Below are 1,273 nucleotides of genomic sequence, written 5' to 3' on the forward strand. Positions count from 1 at the left end.
GGCAGGCACGCTTCCCTGTGGAGACAGCCACCAATGGCACCCTCAGCCCAAGCTGGCTGACCAGATGCTTTCCCTGCCAAAAATGCCACTGCTTTCCCTGAGGACCATGGGTTGCACAACACTGTGGGGGCAAATGTCTGTGACCCCGTGTGCACACACACTGTGTCCTGCCCTGCCTGGACCAGCTGTGCTGACACACGCAGTCTGGGTGTGCCCATGCTGGGGAAGGTGGCTTGGTTGGGGGACAACAAAGGGAGCTACCAGAGAAGGTGTGTGTGATGCTGGTATGGGATGCAGGGATGCTGGAAGCAATCTCCCCAGGGAAGCTGTTGGCTGGGTACCCTGTGCTGGCAAGAGTGGAGCCTCTTGCGACCTCAGCCCTGGAGGAGCTCTTGCCTTGGTGAAGGTTTTCTGGGCCCACTGGCATTTTTATGGTCTTTTAGTCTTCCTCATCTCCCTTTTATTCATTAAAAGACAAGAAAGAGCACAGAGCTCAGCTGAGGTGCTTTAGGGTGGCTACCTGAGCACTGCTTGAGAGAACCTTGAAGTGTGCTCCCAACATGTGCCCTTGCCATTGCTCTTTTCCTCTGTGTCTCCACTCTGCCACTGGAACCCCCACCCCAGTGCCCCAGCCCAGAAGCCCCCAAATCCAGCAAAGCTTACCTATGGAAAAGGGCATGAAAGCCTCCCTTTTCCAGAACTGACCATCCTTCAGGAAATGCCCGGGGTTAAAACTGTCAGGGGTTTCCCACTCATTCTTGTCAAACATCACAGAGGTTAAATTTGTGAGCACAATAGTGCCCTAAGAGGAGAAAAAGAAAAAGAAGTTGCAGTTTCTTGGTCACTGACAGCAGAAGGGGTTTATGAAGAACAACCATCGTCAGATTCTGCTGCCATTATCTGTGCAACACTACACCCACATGGCCATTTTACCATTCATCTTGTCTCTGCTCCAGTGCAGTGATTTTAAAACCCCTACTTCTTACTCATTGGCATCATTTTTATCTGCTATACTCTAGGGATAGAGTTCCTGTCAAAGCTGTGTGAGATGGGATCTGTGCCTCGATGGTGTGTATTGGGTGTGTGTCACCCTGCAGTGCTCTGGAGAACACCGGATGGTTTTGGATGGCAAAAGCAGATGTTGCCTGGGAGTGAAGCGTGGACAGGGCAGAGATGTTGTGGCTCTTCCTATTCTGTGTGTTTAGGAGTGACTTGGCCTGGAGGCTCGTGTCCGAGGAACTGGGAATCTCTGGGAGCACTCTCCACACTCCTG

At 52.1% G+C, this 1,273-nt stretch overlaps 1 protein-coding gene across 1 annotated transcript in view; it reads right to left on the reverse strand.

Moving 5' to 3' along the window:
- LOC103779509 (cytochrome P450 2J2-like) overlaps positions 1–1,273 on the reverse strand; it is a gene marked incomplete at its 5' end in the record, with an annotated part of 4,176 nt that overhangs the window by 185 nt on the left and 2,718 nt on the right. Inside the window, 2 exons of the mRNA XM_008947134.1 lie at positions 162–232; positions 664–802. Of these exons, the coding sequence (XP_008945382.1) occupies positions 162–232; positions 664–802 (210 nt within the window). The remainder of the gene's footprint in view (positions 1–161; positions 233–663; positions 803–1,273) is intronic.

The sequence above is a fragment of the Merops nubicus genome, unplaced genomic scaffold, assembly GCF_000691845.1.
Source record: "Merops nubicus isolate BGI_N331 unplaced genomic scaffold, ASM69184v1 scaffold6609, whole genome shotgun sequence".
Lineage (NCBI taxonomy): Eukaryota > Metazoa > Chordata > Aves > Coraciiformes > Meropidae > Merops > Merops nubicus.